This window comes from Stegostoma tigrinum, chromosome 30 (assembly GCF_030684315.1).
Source record: "Stegostoma tigrinum isolate sSteTig4 chromosome 30, sSteTig4.hap1, whole genome shotgun sequence".
Lineage (NCBI taxonomy): Eukaryota > Metazoa > Chordata > Chondrichthyes > Orectolobiformes > Stegostomatidae > Stegostoma > Stegostoma tigrinum.
The window spans coordinates 26,582,636-26,597,780 of NC_081383.1; the positions used below are offsets into that span (position 1 = coordinate 26,582,636).

At 42.8% G+C, this 15,145-nt stretch overlaps 1 protein-coding gene across 3 annotated transcripts in view; it reads right to left on the reverse strand.

Moving 5' to 3' along the window:
• Positions 1 to 11,975, reverse strand: part of LOC125465656 (dedicator of cytokinesis protein 7-like) — a 198,306-nt gene extending 186,331 nt beyond the window's left edge. For all 3 annotated transcript variants that reach the window (XM_059638417.1, XM_059638418.1, XM_059638416.1), the window contains exon 1: positions 11,691 to 11,975. In XM_059638417.1, coding sequence (XP_059494400.1) covers positions 11,691 to 11,743 — 53 coding nt within the window. In that variant the 5' untranslated portion in view covers positions 11,744 to 11,975. The remainder of the gene's footprint in view (positions 1 to 11,690) is intronic.
• Between the last annotated feature and the right edge of the window lie 3,170 nt (positions 11,976 to 15,145).

Consider the following 15,145-nt stretch of genomic DNA (forward strand, 5'->3'; position numbering starts at 1 on the left):
TGTGTCACAAGATTTAGTTGTCCTGAGCAAAGCACCTCTACCTAATTTCAAGAATGAGTCAGGACAAGCTACTGAGGGAAAATACTGAACTGAATCCATGGTAGGAGAACATATTTCACCCTCTCAACCCCCAATCTCTCTAGTCCTACATGCAACTTATACCCCAGTTCCACATGCTACAAATTCTAACCTCTTGCACATCACCAATCACGGTGGCAATACCTTCTCCTGCTTGGGTGCTAAGCTCTACAATTCCTTCCACACTTCTCGAGAAATTGAAGAATCCTTTGGTTGGGGTTCCTGGTTAGGAGCCCTTTGAGACTGTTAACAGCGGAGAACACAGTGCATGAATTGTTTGAATCATAGAATCCCTACAGCGTGGAAATAGGCTCTTCAGCCCAACAAGTCCACACTGACTCTCAGAGCATCCTACCCAGACCCATCCCTCTTTAACCCCTCCTAATCTAGGCATCCCTTGAACACGATGGGCAATTTAGCAAAGCCATTCCACCTAACCTGCACATTTTTGGACTGTGGGAGGAAACTGGAGCACCCGGAGGAAACCCATGGAGACACAGGTAGAATGTGCAAACTCCACACAGCCAGTCACCCAAGGCTGGAATCAAACCCTGATCCCTAGCACTGTGAGGCAGCAGTGCTAACCACTGAGCCACCATGCCGCTCCTAGGGAAAACAAATTGGAACAGTTTTGAACTGTGAAGTCCTGTCAAGAAAAGCCAGCCTATCAAGAAGTATCAAAATGTATCCTTTATGAACAACAGTGCTTTTCAAAATACAGTGTAGCCTACAATATAAAACTTTAAGTAATAGTAATATAGTTTTTCTGCTAAGGGCATGGATTTGTTGGTAATGCTCAACAAGTTGGTATGTTAGGTGAAGGGGAGAAAGGGTCTGGTGAACATAGAGGTATGAGGAGGCTACGCAGATGGTAAAGTGTTTGAGAGGTAAAGGGATGCATTGAGGATACTATGCTGGATGGATGAGTCATGGAGAGTCTGGGGAATGAAAAGGAGAGAGAGCTGAAGGAATGTTTATACTTCTCCTGTTTTGAAGAGGTACATTTGGATTTTGTCCTGGGTCACCTTTGGAAGAGTAAAATATCCTTTGGGATTGTGAGAAGGAACATTTGAATGTAAAAAGTGCATAAACTCACTGGGCCTGCCAGAGCTGTTGAGGAAGCTTACAAGAAATGGAGCAAATAGTAAGAGTACTAAGTATTTCAGTGCACCTGTTCACATAAGCCAATATTGGGTTTGTGAAATAACACCAATTTTCCAAGCTATCTTTTCAGAATGGGAGTGTCTATCAAGCATGCATATTGCTGAATAGTTCTAAATAATATTTGAAAAGAAAAGTTTGTTTATCTAAGGCATTCAGCACTTAATGAAATTTTTGTTTACAGATATAGATTAGGTGAAGAACCAATGCAGTGAATGTTTTTTTGTATCAATTAGAAACACTTTTCAATAGTGACATCATCAGTAGACTGGTAAGTCTGTCCACAAGTCTGTTCCATGCTGAATACTGGGTGAGTTGGCATGGAGAAGCAGGGCAAAGTGTCATGGGAGGTAAGAATTGGCACTGAAGAGGTATAAGAATTATAGAGAGCCACGTTTGGGCACATACAGTGCATGGTGGAGCATGAGCGATGGGTAGTTTGATACAAGAGTATCAGGGGTCATGCAAAGAGTAGACATGTGTAGGGTGGTATAGGAATATGAAGATTTACAGCAATTGTGATTAGGGACATAGGTTGGAACAGGAGTCATGTTGGATCATGAGGTGGAGGCAGGCGCATTAACTACCATGAATGGGGCAAGGAGAACGATAGGAGTGCGGAGAAGCTCTTTAGCTTGGAACATTGAACACAGAGCCAGAGCACACGGGAAAGCTTCCGTCAAACAGCTCCAGAGTTACCTGTCTCGTCACCAACTTCCCCACTCACCTAAGGACTGAAGGGAAGCTTGCCCAGTAATTTTTATGGGTCTGGTTCACAGAGCCAGATTTTCTCCCACCTCTGTGTACCTGCACTGGGGATTCAGAAGATAAGAGCAGATACAGGCAAGTAGAAAGGCACCAGCTGGCAGATGATCCCGTGCAAAATGGCAACGGAGTAACAGGGCTGTGTGGGAGCTCTTGTCCAGAACAAATCTGCTCCCATCTGCTTTCCTTCTTTGTTTAACTTTTGCATCTGCTCTTTTTATTCCCACATTATTTTCCTTTCCTTTTGGTCTTGTCTTGTCTTCTTTATTCTGGTGGGTTGGCTGGCAGCACTGGCACGGCAGCAAGGGCAAGCTGCACATGGAGTGGCAGACATGGCTTCTGCCAGTGATAGGAGACGGCGGCAGGGGCAGCCAGGTCATTCTCCTGGTGTTTGGGGCCGGTGGAAGCAAAGTGATCTCCTCCAGCGATCGAGGACGGTGGCACTGGCAGCAGAGGACGCTTCAAGATGGTGGTGCCAGCAAGGAAACATCTACAGCCAAAGTTGAACTCCTGGCCTGGTAGCGGAGCCAGGAACCCTTGGCTGTGGGGTGATTTTGAGTTCAGTGGAGTGGGCCCAGCGACGAAGGGATAGCACCTAAAATGGGTGACTCCAAAGATGGTGGGTGGGCACAGGTGACGGTGAGATGGTGGAGGTCTCCCTGAGGGTAGGTGTCAGCATGGATGGAGTCAGAAAGTCTGACAATCTGAACATTTTACTTCATTGTTTTTCTAATTTATTCCTATGACCCACAATGATGGGATACTTATTTCATTATTTTGCAAATGTCTTTTATTTCCTAAGAATTTGATTTTAAGTATCCGTACCTAGGTACCTAAGAGGGCGCTGTAATGTGGTGACTGTAAACGTTTCACTACTTATTTGGCAATGTGACAATAAAGCTATTTAATTCAATTCAATGAATAGCACAACAGTGACAGCTGAACTCATTCAAATTAGCTCAGAATTTGCATTTCTTTTGAATAAAGTCACATGCGGCATACAGTACTATTCGACACTTACCCAACTGTTAATAGAGTTTCACTTCAAACATTCCCCTGCATGGGGAAGCTTAGCATGTGCAGTACAGTGAGGGGAGGGAGTAGCACTGCGTGAAGAGAAAGGTACTGAACTTCATATATCTAACTTTGAAATATTCCCAGCTTGCTGAATACAGACAGGTGTTTAATAACATTTCAGTAAGAGGGCGAGTAGAAGTGGCATGGCAGTTCAGTGGTTAGCACTGCTGCCTCACAACACCAGGGACCTGGGTTAATTCCAGACTCGGACAACTGTGCGGAGTTTGCATACTCTCCCCACGTCTGCGTAGATTTCCTCCGGGTGCTTAGCTTTCCTCTCACAGACTGAAGATGTGCAGGTTAGGTTCATTAACCATGGTTAAATGGGATAGATTAGAATAGGATAGGGCAGAGGATGGGTCTGGGTGGGATGCTCTTTGGGAGAGGGTTGTGGACTTGATGGGCTGAATGGCCTGCTACCACTCTATGATTCTGGAAATAAGGCTGAAATAGCAGGATAAATACATAACAGGAACTGACAATCTCATGCCAAACAAGCTTGATCTTAAATCAAAAGTGAACAGGAAAACATGACCACCAAATATCCCACAGGTGGAAAGGAATGATAGGATGAGAAAAAAAAGTTAGCTGGAATAAATACCAAAAGCTGCAGAGGCAAGTTACATGAGTGATAATGATCACAAAGGGGATCTTTATAAGAACAACTCCACAAAATACATGAATAAGAAGCTGCTTCCTGTTGTAATCCTAAGAGGGCAATCAAAAGAAATCTTAAAGAGGCTTGAAACTGAGGAGGAGTACAAATTACTAAAAACTCTCAATGATTACTTCATCCAAAGCTTGTACAGCTTAGGCATCAGGAACTTGATCTCCACAATGAAGAAGCAAGCCAAACAACAAATGACATCAATTTAAGACACACTTCAATCCAACTTCTTGCTTGCCGGTGCCATCTTGCTTCCCTGAAACTTTATTTCGGACCACCCTACTGTCAACCTTTCCTATAGTCGAACTACAATTTTGGTGCCCATCCCCCTGCTGAATGGGTTTAAACTAATTCAGCAGGGGGATGGGCACCAAAGTTGTAGTTCGACTATAGAAAAGGTTGAGAGTAGGGTGTCCGAAATAAAGTTTCAGGGACGCAAGATGGCACCGGCAAGCAAGAGGTTGGATTGAAGTGTGTCTACTCCAATGCCAGGAGTGTCCAGAATAAGGTGGGTGAACTTGCAGCATGGATTAGTACCTGGGACTTCGATGTTGTGGCCATTTCGGAGACATGGATAGAGCAGGGACAGGAATGGTTGTTGCAGGTTCCGGGATTTAGATGTTTCAGTAAGAACAGAGAAGATGGTAAATGGGGCGGAGGTGTGGCATTTTTGGTCAAGAACAGTATTACAGTTGCAGAAAGGATGTTTGGGGACTCATCAACTGAGGTAGTATGGGCTGAGGTTAGAAACAGGAAAGGAGAGGTCACCCTGTTGGGAGTTTTCTATAGGCCTCCGAATAGTTCCAGAGATGTAGAGGAAAGGATAGCAAAGATGATTCTCGATAGGAGTGAGAGAGACAGGGTAGTTGTCATGGGGGACTTCAACTTTCCAAATATTGACTGGGAACACGACAGTTCAAGTACTATAGATGGGTCAGTTTTTGTCCAGAGTGTGCAGGAGGGCTTCCTGACACAGTATGTAGATAAGCCAACAAGGGGCGAAGCCACATTAGATTTGGTACTGGGTAATGAGCCTGGCCAGGTGTTAGATTTGGAAGTAGGTGAGCACTTTGGTGATAGCGATCACAATTCTGTTATGTTTACTTTAGTGATGGAAAGGGATAGGTGTATACCACTGGGCAAGAGTTATAGCTGGGGGAAAGGCAATTACGATGAGATTAGGCAAGATTTAGGGAGCACAGAAAGGGGAAGGAAACTGCAGGGGATGGGCACATTAGAAATGTGGAGCTTATTCAAGGAAAAGCTCCTGTGTGTCCTAGATAAATACGTACCTGTCAGGCAAGGAGGAAGCTGTAGAGTGCGGGAGCCGTGGTTTACGAAGGAGGTGGAATCTCCGATCAAGAGGAAGAAGGCGGCTTATGTTAGGATGAGATGTGAAGGCTCACTTAGGGTGCTTGACGGCTACGAGGTAGCCAGGAAAGACCTAAAGAGAGAGCTCAGAAGAGCCAGGAGGAGACATGAGAAGTTGTTGGTGGACAGGATCAGGGTAAACCCTAAGGCTTTCTATGGGTATTTAAGGAATAAAAGAATGACGAAAGTAAGATTCGGCCCAATCAAGGATAGTAGTGGTAAGTTGTGTGTGGAGTCAGATGAGATGGGGAAGTGCTAAATGAATATTTTTCAACAGTATTCACTCTAGAAAACGATAATGTTGTCGAGGAGAATACTGAGATACAGGCTACTAGACTAGGTGAGCTTGAGGTTCACACGAAAGAGGTATTAGAAATCCTTCAGGAGGTGAAGATAGATAAGTCCCCTGGGCCGGATGGGATTTATCCTCGGATCCTCTGGGAAGCTAGGGAGGAGATTGCCGAGCCTTTGGCATTGATCTTTAACTCGTCATTGTCTACAGGAAAAGTGCCAGATGACTGGATGATAGCAAATGTGGTTCCCCTGTTCAAGAAGGGGAGTAGAGACAACCCTGGTAATTACAGACCAGTGAGCCTTACCTCAGTTGTTGGTAAAGTGTTGGAAAAGGTTATAAGGGATAGGGTTTATAATCATCTAGAAAAAAATAAATTGATTAGGGATAGTCAGCACGGTTTTGTGAAGGGAAGGTCGTGCCTCACAAACCTTATTGAGTTCTTTGAGAAGGTGACCAAACAGGTAGATGAGAGTAAACAGGTTGATGTGGTGTATATGGATTTCAGCAAGGCGTTCGATAAGGTTCCCCACAATAGGCTATTGTACAAAATGCGGAGGAATGGAGTTGTGGGAGATATAGCAGTTTGGATCGGAAATTGGCTTGCTGAAAGAAGACAGAGGGTGGTAGTTGATGGGAAATGTTCATTCTGGAGACCAGTTACTAGTGGTGTACCGCAAGGGTCGGTGTTGGGTCCACTGCTGTTTGTCATTTTTATAAATGACCTGGATGAGGGCGTAGAAGGATGGCTTAGTAAATTTGCAGACGACACTAAGGTCGGTGGAGTTGTGGACAGTGACGAAGGATGCTGTAGGTTACAGAGAGACATAGATAAGCTACAGAGCTGGGCTGAGAGGTGGCAAATGGAATTTAATGCAGACAAGTGTGAGGTGATGCACTTTGGTAGGAGTAACCGGAAGGCAAAGTACAGGGCTAATGGTAAGATTCTTAGCAGTGTAGATGAGCAGAGACATCTCGGTGACCATGTACACAGATCCTTGAAAGTTGCCACCCAGGTTGACAGGGCTGTTAAGAAGGCATACAGTGTTTTAGCTTTTATTAATAGAGGGATCGAGTTCCGGAACCAAGAGGTTATGGTGAAGCTGTACAAAACTCTGGTGCGGCCGCACTTGGAGTATTGTGTACAGTTCTGGTCACCGCATTATAAGAAGGATATGGAAGCTTTGGAAAGGGTGCAGAGGAGATTTACTAGGATGTTGCCTGGTACGGAGGAAGGGTCTTATGAGGAAAGGCTGAGGGACTTGAGGCTGTTTTCATTAGAGAGAAGAAGGTTGAGAGGTGGCTTAATTGAAACATATAAAATAATCAGAGGGTTAGATAGGGTGGATAGGGAGAGCCTTTTTCCTAGGATGGTGACGGCGAGCACGAGGGGGCACAGCTTTAAATTGAGGGGTGAAAGATATAGGACAGATGTCAGAGGTAGCTTCTTTACTCAGAGAGTAGTAAGGGAATGGAACGCTTTGCCTGCAACGGTAGTAGATTCGCCAACTTTAGGTACATTTAAGTCGTCATTGGATAAGCATATGGACGTACATGGAATAGAGTAGGTTAGATGGGCTTGAGATCGGTATGACAGGTCGGCACAACATCGAGGGCCGAAGGGCGTGTACTGTGCTGTAATGTTCTATGTTCTATGTTCTAAATGCTAGACAGACAAAAGGTGTTCAAAACAAATTAACACTAGGTCAGTAAGATGGTATTTTCTCTAGAGGGCTGTTAAGAGGGAGAAAATAATGTGGGCAGTGTATAGAAAAAAAGGCAACCGTGTCAAAAAGGGAGGGGAAAAATGACCCATCTCCCATGGTCCACCACAGGCAACTACAGATCATTAGTCTTCAATTAGCAGGTATAAACTTAAATGTGTGCCTAACCAGGTACACAGGGAGAAATTCAGAAAGGGAAGATCCTTCCCGGAGTCACCTTCTTCACTTCCACCAGGGAATGACATCCCATTGGATCTGTATGAAGTCCAATAGCATGTTACACCAAGACTCCTAAAACATTTTTGGAAGTTTCACATGAAATGTGATTAGTTACACTCAAAGCTGCAAAAATTGAAGATAAATCGAGAGTCTGGGTACAAAATTGGCAGTTATGAAGAACACGAAGGCGGGTTCTTAGAGGAATTATGTTGGAGTGGGAGAGGCTAGCAACTGGGGAGCCTGATACTATTATCTATAAATTTATATCAATGATTTGGATTTAGCAATATGATCCCTGGTAAATGGGTTTTACAGCCTTTCAGATTTTATTAAACGCTTTTAATTTATTTTAGCTCTCAACAATCGAACAACTGTCTAAACTGCATTTCTCTGTAAACCATGTAGACAGCAGGACTCCACCTTTTCACCTCAGCAAACCCACCTGCTGACTCACAATCCTACATGTTTGTAACTAGTAATCACTTTGAATCTATCCAGTAAACTCTTAAAGCAACAGGCCCCCAGTGTGCTAAGCATAATATCACTGAAATGTAATTCCGAAAACTAAAATGATGTACTAAGACACATGAGCTATGGAACTAGATATTCACAACATAAAAGACTAAAAGAAAACTAGTTATCTTTTCAGACATCACTGAAGGAGCAAGGGAGGGAGCTCAGAAATGAACTAGACAAAAGTTTGGTTATAACTGCCCCTCTGTGAACATGTCAGGACATTTATCTGAATTAAAAGGCACTGTACCAAATTTTTGTTATTTTCATAAGTATAATGTGCCAAATGAAACGCTATACAAATAGTGCACATATGAAGTAAAAATAGGCATCTCCACAAATAGTGTTGCAATGTCTAAAGATGTAATCTCCACATTCGTCATTCAAATTCTTCAGCTAATAATGCAGCAGCAATTATCAAAGCCAACAGAATGCTTAATTCACAAAACAAGTTAGTGCTTGAAGACAGTGGCCAGTTCCAGTCATTGAGACATATGGAAGACATTCCAGTATTGAGATGTTATAGAAGAGCTATGACGTGAGAATTAATCTCACAGGTCTCAGCAACAAAAAGGAATTTTTGCCTCTAAAAGAGCAAGAGAGGCAATATATGGATTGTCATACCTACATATTAGAAATAGGAGTAGGCCATTAGCCCTACAAGCCGGCTTCCTATCCATTTACTTAGATCTTGGATCATTTGATTTAAAATTCAACTCTATATTCCCATGACTGATGATGACATCTCACCCTTTCGCTTATCAAGAACCTACCTACCTTAGCCTTAAAAGCCTTCAAACATTCCGCCCTCACCAGCATCAAAGAGTGTCAAAGAAACACAAGAAAAATCTCTTTCTTTCTGTTTAAATGAGTGACTTTTTTTTTCAAACATTGACTGCTGGTTCTGGATTCTCCCACAAGACAAAGCAGCCTTTCCAGATTTAAACTGTCAAATCCCTCAGCATCTTCCACTTTTGAACCAAATCACCTTTTATTCTTTTAAACTCCAAAAGTCTAGCCTATCCAGTCCTTTCTCATTAAGCTTCCCATCCATTCCAAATATTGGTCTAGTAAACCTACTTAGATCTGTGTCCAATGCATTTACAGCCTTCCAGAAATAGGAGATCATTTCGAGGTATGAAGGCAGGCAGTATGCAGAGTTAAATCCAGAATTCCAGTTAAGTTAAATCCAGATTCAACTGCTACAGTAGGATGCAGAGCTGGTAAAAGGATAATTTAAGATCAGATTTAGTCAGGGAAAAGCTTGTAAGGTGGTTCCTAGCGGGGGAGGAGAAGAAGAGACAGAGATAATGGGAACTGCAGATGTTGGAGAATCCAAGATAACAAAGTGTGGAGCTGGATGAACACAGCAGGCCAAGCAGCATCTTAGGAGCACAAAAGCTAAGATGCTGCTTGGCCTGCTGTGTTCTAGGACAGACAGAGTTTTATGTAGGAAATCGCAAATAATTTGACATTTGGAAGTATTGAGAATATGGGCAATAACCCTAGACTAAATGAGACATCGGCAAATAGAGTTTCATTTAAAGGAAAACCAGTATGAATTTTTAAAGACAAAATGAATTCATTTTGTTGGAGTTGTTTTAATGAGGTAGCATGGAACTGTGCAGTTGCATGCCCAGGATTCTGGAAAGCATTTGATACAGCGCTGCATCACAGATTTTTGAGTAAAGTTAGAGCTCATGAAACAAAAGGGATGGTAGCAGCATGGATACAAGTTCACCGACTGACAAAAAACAGAAGAAATGTCTGCTGTGGGAAGGTTTGTCATGGAGTAACAGTTTACTTTTCCTGATATATATTAATGATCTGGAGTTTGGTGCAAGGGAAACAGTTAAAAAATTTGTAAATAATATGACATTTGGAAGTATTGTAAACTTTGGATGATGACAGAATAGAACTTCAAAAGGGCATAGACAAGTTGGAGGAAAGAATGGATAGATGACAGATGGAATTCAATGCAGAGAAAGGGGTGATACATTTTGGAGGAAAGAACATGGACAGGAATTAATAAATAGGATAACTGTAAAGACTGCGCAGGAGCAGAGTGATCTGGGTGTATACAAACATAAATAGAAGGTGGCAGAACAGATTGTGAAAGCAATCAATAAACACAACAGTACCCCGGGTTTTTATTAATAGAGGCACAGAGTGAACAGCTAGGAAGTTAAGTTGAATATTTGAAGATGCTAAAATAAGTTTGGCCTCAACTGCAGTATTGCATCCGATTCTGGCCATCAGACTTTCGGAAGGATGTGAAAATACTGGAGGCAGTGCAGAAGACATTTATGAGAGGAGTTTCAGGGATGAAGAATTTCAATTATGAAGACAGATTGGAGATGTTAGAACTGTTCCCCGTGGAGAAGAGGAAACTAAGAGGACATCTATTTGAAATTTTCAAAAGCCTAGGAGGTCTGGACATGGTGAATTGGGAAGAAAATGCTCCCATTCACAAAAAAGATCAAAAACACAAGGATAATAATTTACAGTAATTGATAGATGTGGTAGATGGAAAAGGTTTTGCACACAATGAGTGGTTAGGGTATGGGATGCTCTGCCTGAGAGTGTGGAGAAGGCAGGTTTAATGCAGGTATTCAAAAAGGGAATACGATGGTTGTTTGAAAGGTAACAATGGACATGGTAAGGGAGACAACAGAAGAATGACACAAAGCGAAATTCTAATTCCAAGAGCAGGCAAAAACAAGATGGGTTGAATGGCTTTCTTCTGCACTGTAACAATTTTCTGACAATTGAAGACACAGCAGCCGATGTTGGAGTAAAGGAAACAGAAATATGTTAACAGGCCAACTTGGAAGACAGCTAAATATTTGTATATTGCATTTGCTGACCAGGCACAGCATAAGTTACAACTAGCAAAAGGATTCTATTTCCTCAAGTATTCACATCATATTAACTACAATTCAAAGGTAAACGTCCTTCCATACTGTGCCATACATTAAAGTTGTGGTACAGTATCTGTTATTTACTGACTGAAGCTTCCTCTACAATGTACTATCACAAACTTCCATGCAAATTGCCCAGTGAAGTTCTAAGTAAGCTCCGATAGTGACCTCGGCACAACTTTTGGACACCACTTCAACAGCACCTAATTTTGTACTTTTCATTCCAAAGGTACTGCTAGCTCCTGGATCATGTTGACCATTTCGTCCCGAATTAGGGACATGATTGCATTCTCATTGGTCTGCCATGGACTCACACCTAGAAACGATGTGGCAGCATAAAAGCACTTAAATTCCTTTAATAAACCTAAGCGTACGTGTGTGAGAACTGCAGAGATGTTATTAGGAGGGCATCTTTAAATTGCATTATGCATTGATAGGTTTTAACCTAAAATATTGTTTCTCCCACATAACTTGACTGATCTATGCACAACACTGTCTGGTTTCGACATGATGTCTCCCCAGATTATCTCCAGCATGGCTTCATGTTTTGGAATATGAAGACAGGGCGCCTCTCAGGTGCAGGCTAAAGCGGAACTCCCATTGTGGAAGTTTGTAACTGTTGCAATGACACCTGCTGGGTTTGTAAAAGGACCTCAGCCCTTCAACTAGAAACTTTCTCTTCCAACACAACTGAAAACGGTTAAAAGGAGATCGCCGCCGAATTAAATCCTGGACCAGAAATGATGCCTGCTTTGAGCTCGGCGAGCGGGGCATGAAAAGAAAGAAATAAATCAAATATTGGCTGGAACTCAGGGGATTGTACTGTCGGCGGTCAGTACCACCTTTGCATTGCGGGGTCATTACCCACCACCAGTCTCAGCTCACGGGCATTGCCCTCTCACCTGCCCACCAGCTGCAGATACTGCTGTCTGTCTCCGAAGGTGAAAGAAGTCATGGTCCTCAGTGTCTACCGACTCTTTCGCAGTTTGTCCGGAACCAGGCGCCTCTGCTCCACCGGTGTGACACTGCAAGCTGCTCAAAGCAGGCAGACTGTGGAGTAGGAGGAGCCACTATAGCGAGATTCGCATGCGACTACCAGATGGAAGAATGGGCACGGTCATGAGAAAAGTTTCTTGGCTGTTTTGAGAGCAGATTGACAGAGGGTGACTGGAAAGACCTTACTCTGCGGGGAGCCAGAACTGTGTAACTATCAGCAAAACAAGACCAACCAGCTCGAAACACGCAGAACCAGATTCCTTTCATTTCCCATTGCTAATACACCACACATACCTGGCCCATTATCTAAGAGCTGCACCGTGATTGTAGCTAGCATCTCCCAAGCTCATCAACGAAACGTTCGACAAAAAAAATTGTACAATTTCATTTGTTCTAATCTTGCCATAAATCTCAACTAGCCTAACAGAACCTTAACTTAATTGAAACCTAGCCTAATCCTAACCAACATTAACTCGGATCTAACCACACAAAGCAACATACTAAGGAAGCTGAAAATCTGAAATAAAATAACTTACTGGTGAAACTCAGCAGGTCTTCCTGAGAAGTCACACTGGAACAAAGAATGCTGGAGAAACTTAGCAACATCTGTAGTGAGAGAAATAGAATTAATGCTTCTATTTCCCCGTGGCTCTTCTTCCCTGTTTTTCCTCGGACCATAGATGCTGGCCAGTCCTGCTGAGCTTCTCCAACACCTTTTTTTTGTTATTCTGATCTAACCGCACTGGTCACCTAAATGAGCGCTTACCTTCACAACCCAGAGCATTCCGGGATGTAACTCTCCTTTTCAATCCAACAAGGCTGCAGCATCAGTTTTAAGGACAAACCTCCCTCCCACCACTTTCTCAGGATATTCTGGGAAACAGCAGTCAATAATGTCTTGCCACATTCCTTGATAACACAGAGATAAATCAGCAGCTGCTCCAAGACGGAAGGTAAAGACAGAACAGGGAAAATTTTTGAATGTGTGAAGTTTAATTGAAGATGAAGATTAATTGAGTCAGTGTTTAGCACTGCTGCCACATAGACCCAGGTTCAATTCCAGTCTTGGATGACTGTCTGTGTGGAGTCTGCACATTCTTCTCACATCTGTGTGTTTTTCCCAGGTGCTCCAATTTCTTCCCAGAAAGATGCGCACATTAGGTGGATTGCCTACGCTAAGTTGTACGCAGTATCCAGGATGTGCAGGTTAGTTGGGTTAAACATTGTAATGTAGGACTACAGGGATAGGGTGGGTGGCTGAGTCTGGATGGGATGCTCTTCGGAGGGTAAGTGTGGACTCAATGGGCCAAATGGCCTCTTGCCGCAACCTAGTGACTCCATGATACTGTATTAACCAACTCTCTCATCTCTACGAATTGAACTGACAAAATTGTGCCTTGAAATGTGAATGGAATTTCCTTCCAATCAGCCACAATAGCCATTAAAAAGATTTGCATTATATATAGTTCCAAAGGGTCACACTGGACTCAAAACATTAACTCTTTTTCTCTCCACAGATGCTGCTACAGCTGCTGAGTTGAGTTTCTCCAACACTTTTATTGTATTTATACGGCACCTTGCATTACCAAAGCAAAGGCAAAGTTGCATTGTCCTACCAGACCACAGAGCTTGCTCTGTCATTGGAGAAAGATGACTGGTGATGCTTTTACCTGAAGGTCACTATACCCCAGGCAAGGGGAGAGGTTGAGAAGGAAAGCCGTTTGTGGTAACCTCACCCAGTGTGGGACATGAATCCATGCTGTTGGCATCTCACTTCAACACAAACCAGCCTTCTAGCCAACTGAGCTAACCGAGCTTTTGTGCTCCTGAGATGCTGCTTGGCCTGCTGTGTTCATCCAGCCTCACATTTTATTAACTTGGAATCTCCAGCATCTGCAGTTCCCATTATCTCTGAGCTAACCGACCCCTGTTTACACTAACACTGTCACAAAAGAAGCTAGTTTACACACGGCTAACTCCCACAAACAACAATATGATAATGACCAGATAATCTCTTTGCACTGTTGATGGAATGATTACTATTGGCCAGGATACTAAGGTGAGCTTCCCTGTTGTTTCAAAATAGTGCCATGGGATCTTTTGCATTCATGGAACAAGCAGTTGTATTTCACAGGACTAAGACATCATGGCCAGTGCAGCATTCGCTCAGTATTGCCCTGGAGCATCAACAGTTCTTAGTGTAGAGGAATGAATGTTTTTCCCCACAGGAAATTATCCTGTCCTGGTTTCTGGAAATCCAACATTTTAGAATTGAAATATCCTGAACAAGCTGCTTTTTCCTTTGTTCTTGAGAGAGGGGTGGCGGAACACTTTCTTCTATAGCCATAGGAGAGTGCTGTAACTTGATATCCAACCAGTTAAAGCACGACATGGAATAAAACTGCCTTCAACACTCATTGGTAAGGTACAGCGTGCCTCAGTAATATCGTTTCCAACATTTCCATGTTGTACGTCCGATATTTTTCCATTTTCCACAATAGACAATGTGGCCTGATATTGCCCATTTTAGCCTTAAATTTGGAGCTTCTTTGTTCTAAGGAAAATTTGGATCCCAAATTTGAAATATCAGTGTCTCACTGTACTGCAGTATCTATTATTTTCTGTTTCTTATGCACTGCTTTCGGTACAGGTTTAGCCAGATTTTCATGTCAGACACACTTGCATCACAAGTGAATTCTGATCAGATAAAAAAAATCCTAGAAAATAAAGTTATTCAATTTTCACAGTGCCACCACTCTTACAGTATTACTCCATGACTGCAGTATTTCTTCATGAATCGGTGTAAAACTGGAGTAATTCAAACTCACCCTAGATGTTTGGAATCCACTGCCAGTGAGAGTTAATAGAAACCTGCTGCAAAAACCTTGCTTAGGTTATATACCGCAATACAAAGCTTTCAAACTAATGCATAATATGCTTTCTTAAAACAAACTGTCACAAGGAACTCGGAAAATGACATCGAAATCCAGCACTCACATCAGAGAAATTGCACATTCTCAGTAGGAAGGTCAAAGCACCAGAATCCACACCATTACCCAACAGAAAAGCAGTGAAGGGCATAAGATCTACACCCTGTCATCTTTCAGTAGGTACAAGTGCCCCTTGAAGAGGAGAAACTTTTAGGGTACGGGGTCCGGTTTGATAAGTCTCTTGATGTTACCGTACCTAAAGAAATGTGATGGAATAGTCTCCACTTGCCTGGATGAGCGAAACTATCCTGAACAAAGAAGCCCACTGATCGGCACCATCCAACACCTTCAGCATTCATTCCCCTCTCTTGGCTGCAGTGTGCACAATCTACAAGGCACACTGCAATTACTCATTCAAGCTCCTCTGACAG